At 54.6% G+C, this 2,500-nt stretch overlaps 1 protein-coding gene across 4 annotated transcripts in view; it reads right to left on the bottom strand.

The window, feature by feature from the left end:
• The window catches only part of tcf7l2 (transcription factor 7 like 2), a 110,988-nt gene that overhangs the window by 13,777 nt on the left and 94,711 nt on the right, over window positions 1-2,500 (bottom strand). For 3 of the 4 annotated variants that reach the window (XM_080851261.1, XM_080851262.1, XM_080851263.1), the window contains one exon: window positions 1,102-1,242. The exons of the other annotated variant lie outside the window; for it this stretch is intronic. In XM_080851261.1, the coding sequence (XP_080707387.1) occupies window positions 1,102-1,242 (141 nt within the window). The remainder of the gene's footprint in view (window positions 1-1,101; window positions 1,243-2,500) is intronic. 4 annotated transcript variants of the gene reach the window in all.

Below are 2,500 nucleotides of genomic sequence, written 5' to 3'. Positions count from 1 at the left end.
TAACACAAAAATGCATGTGGGTGAGGGACCATGGGCGTGTAGCAGTAGCTGTGTAGCCGTGAACCGTTAGCATGTTAGCATTAGCTCACATCACCTTTAGCGGAATGACATGTGGGGAAAGGGCTGAGACCAACCCTAGATATATATAAAGGCTAGATGTCTTACGGCGGAGTCTAGAACGTCTGCACATGGCGGCCATCTTGCTGCTCGCTCACCCATAACATTGCGTTTGGCAGTGGTATGTTCTTTTTAAATAACAAGATGGCCGCTATGTGCGGACTTTCGACTCCTTTGGCTGGCAACGGCGGACGAGACATCTAGCCTTTGTATAAATCTATGACTGAGAACGGTCCGACTGACCAGGGCCAGGGTAAGAGTTAGCATGTTAGCATTAGCTCACATCTATCCACTTAGCTTTGGGTGGCTAGTCAGGGCTAATGCTAGTGGGCAATACGACAATAAGAAGTTAGCTATTGGAGGTCAGGGGTTAGGGTTAGCTGGGGGGGGGGCTATCTGTGGTTGGGGGTAGTTTAACCAGCAGGAGTAAAAGGGGCAGGGGCTGGGTGCTTTCTGAGGGGGGGGGGGGGGGGGGCAGTGGTGTATCTGGGGGGGGGGCAGTAGGGGGGGATCTTGGGGAGTTAGTAGGGTATCTGGGGGGGGGCAGTAGGGGGGGATCTTGGGGGAGTTAGTAGAGTATCTGGGGGGGGGGGGGGCAGTGGTGTATCTGGGGGGGGGCAGTAGGGGGGATCTTGGGGGGGGCAGTAGGGGGGGATCTTGGGGGAGTTAGTAGGGTATCTGGGGGGGGGGGGGCAGTAGGGGGGGATCTTGGGGGGTTAGTAGGGGTATCTGGGGGGGGGGGCAGTAGGGGGGGATCTTGGGGGAGTTAGTAGGGTATCTGGGGGGGGGGGGGGGGGCAGTGGTGTATCTGGGGGGGGGCAGTAGGGGGGGATCTTGGGGGAGTTAGTAGGGTATCTGGGGGGGGGCAGTAGGGGGGGGATCTTGGGGGGGCAGTGGTGTATCTGGGGGGGGGCAGTAGGGTATCTGAGGGGGTTAGTAGGGTATCTGGGGGGGGGGGGGGGGGGGGGGGGGGCGGCGACTCACGAGTGGCTGAGGCCGATGTCGCTGTGGGAAGACTCCTGCTTGACGCTGGGGTTGACGATGGCGGGGTGGGGGATGCCGGTGGCCGAGTGCAAACCGTGGTGGCTGGGCACCATGTGCGGGGGGAACCTGGAGGACAGAAGACTGTGTAAATCGTCAGAATGGACACGGGTGAAATGGGGGATGGAACACACACATTACACACACATTACACACACACACACACATATGCACAGGTAGTTTAAACATGTCAAACAGGTCATACACATGCAGAATAAAACGCAAAATGCAAATGTACTCAACAGAAACACATTCACATGTAATACACACACACACACACACACACAGATATGCACAGGTAGTTCATACAGTTCACACACACACACATACAACACATACACACACACAAAGACACAACCTGCTGTTGACCTTCTGTCCTATGTTTAATTTGTTGTGCAGCATCAACACCATTAGCTGTTACTGGCCCTGTTCAAATCCTCTGTGTGTGTGTGTGTGTGTGTGTGTGTGTGTGTTTCTGGTCTGCGGTAATCATTTTACACTGATGTTTTTAGATCTATCATCCATCATCTATCTGACTCCCTGTCCAGCCCACTGCCCATCATTACATCATCAACTACCAGCGAACCAATGCAGAGCCCTCACATCGCTTAGGACAACGCTCCTGTGCCTTACTGTACACACACACACACACACACACACACACACATATTTGCATTCACAGGTTTGTGTACTTGTTATTATGTATGCATGGGACTGTCGTTGTGTGTGTGTGTGTGTGTGTGTGTGTGTGTGTGTGTGTGTGTGTGTGTGTGTGTGACAGAGAGGGGATGATGAAAAAGCGCGGAGCGAGAGAGGAATAACTGGCGTCTGTTTTAAGCAGCTCATTATCCTCCAGCCAGCCCGCATGGCTCCCAGCCAGAATATAATGATGAGCATCAACTCAACTCAACTCCACGGCAACCAGGAAAAACACTTTCTATTGGAGGCCGTCTCAGGAGACCTAGGCACTGCCCCCCCACCCCTCCCATCCCCCCCCACCCCTCCCATCCCTCCCCACCTCTATCTCTCTCTCTTTCTCCCCCATCTCTCTCTCTTTCTCCCCCATCTCTATCTCTTTCTCCCCCATCTCTCTCTCCCCCATCTCTCTCTCTCCCCCATCTCTCCCTCTCTCCCCATCTCTCTCTCTCCCCCATCTCTCCCTCTCTCCCCCATCTCCCTCTCTCCCCCATCTCTCTTTCTCCCCCATCTCTCTCTCTCCCCCATCTCTCTCTCTCTCCCCCATCTCTCTCTCTCCCCCATCTCTCTCTCTCTCCCCCATCTCTATCTCTCTCCCTCTCTCCCCCATCTCTCTCTCTCCCCCATCTCTCTCTCTCTCCCCCAT

Source organism: Sprattus sprattus (genome assembly GCF_963457725.1).
Source record: "Sprattus sprattus genome assembly, chromosome: 14".
NCBI classification, from domain to species: Eukaryota; Metazoa; Chordata; class Actinopteri; order Clupeiformes; family Clupeidae; genus Sprattus; species Sprattus sprattus.
This window is presented reverse-complemented; position numbering and strand designations above follow the sequence as displayed.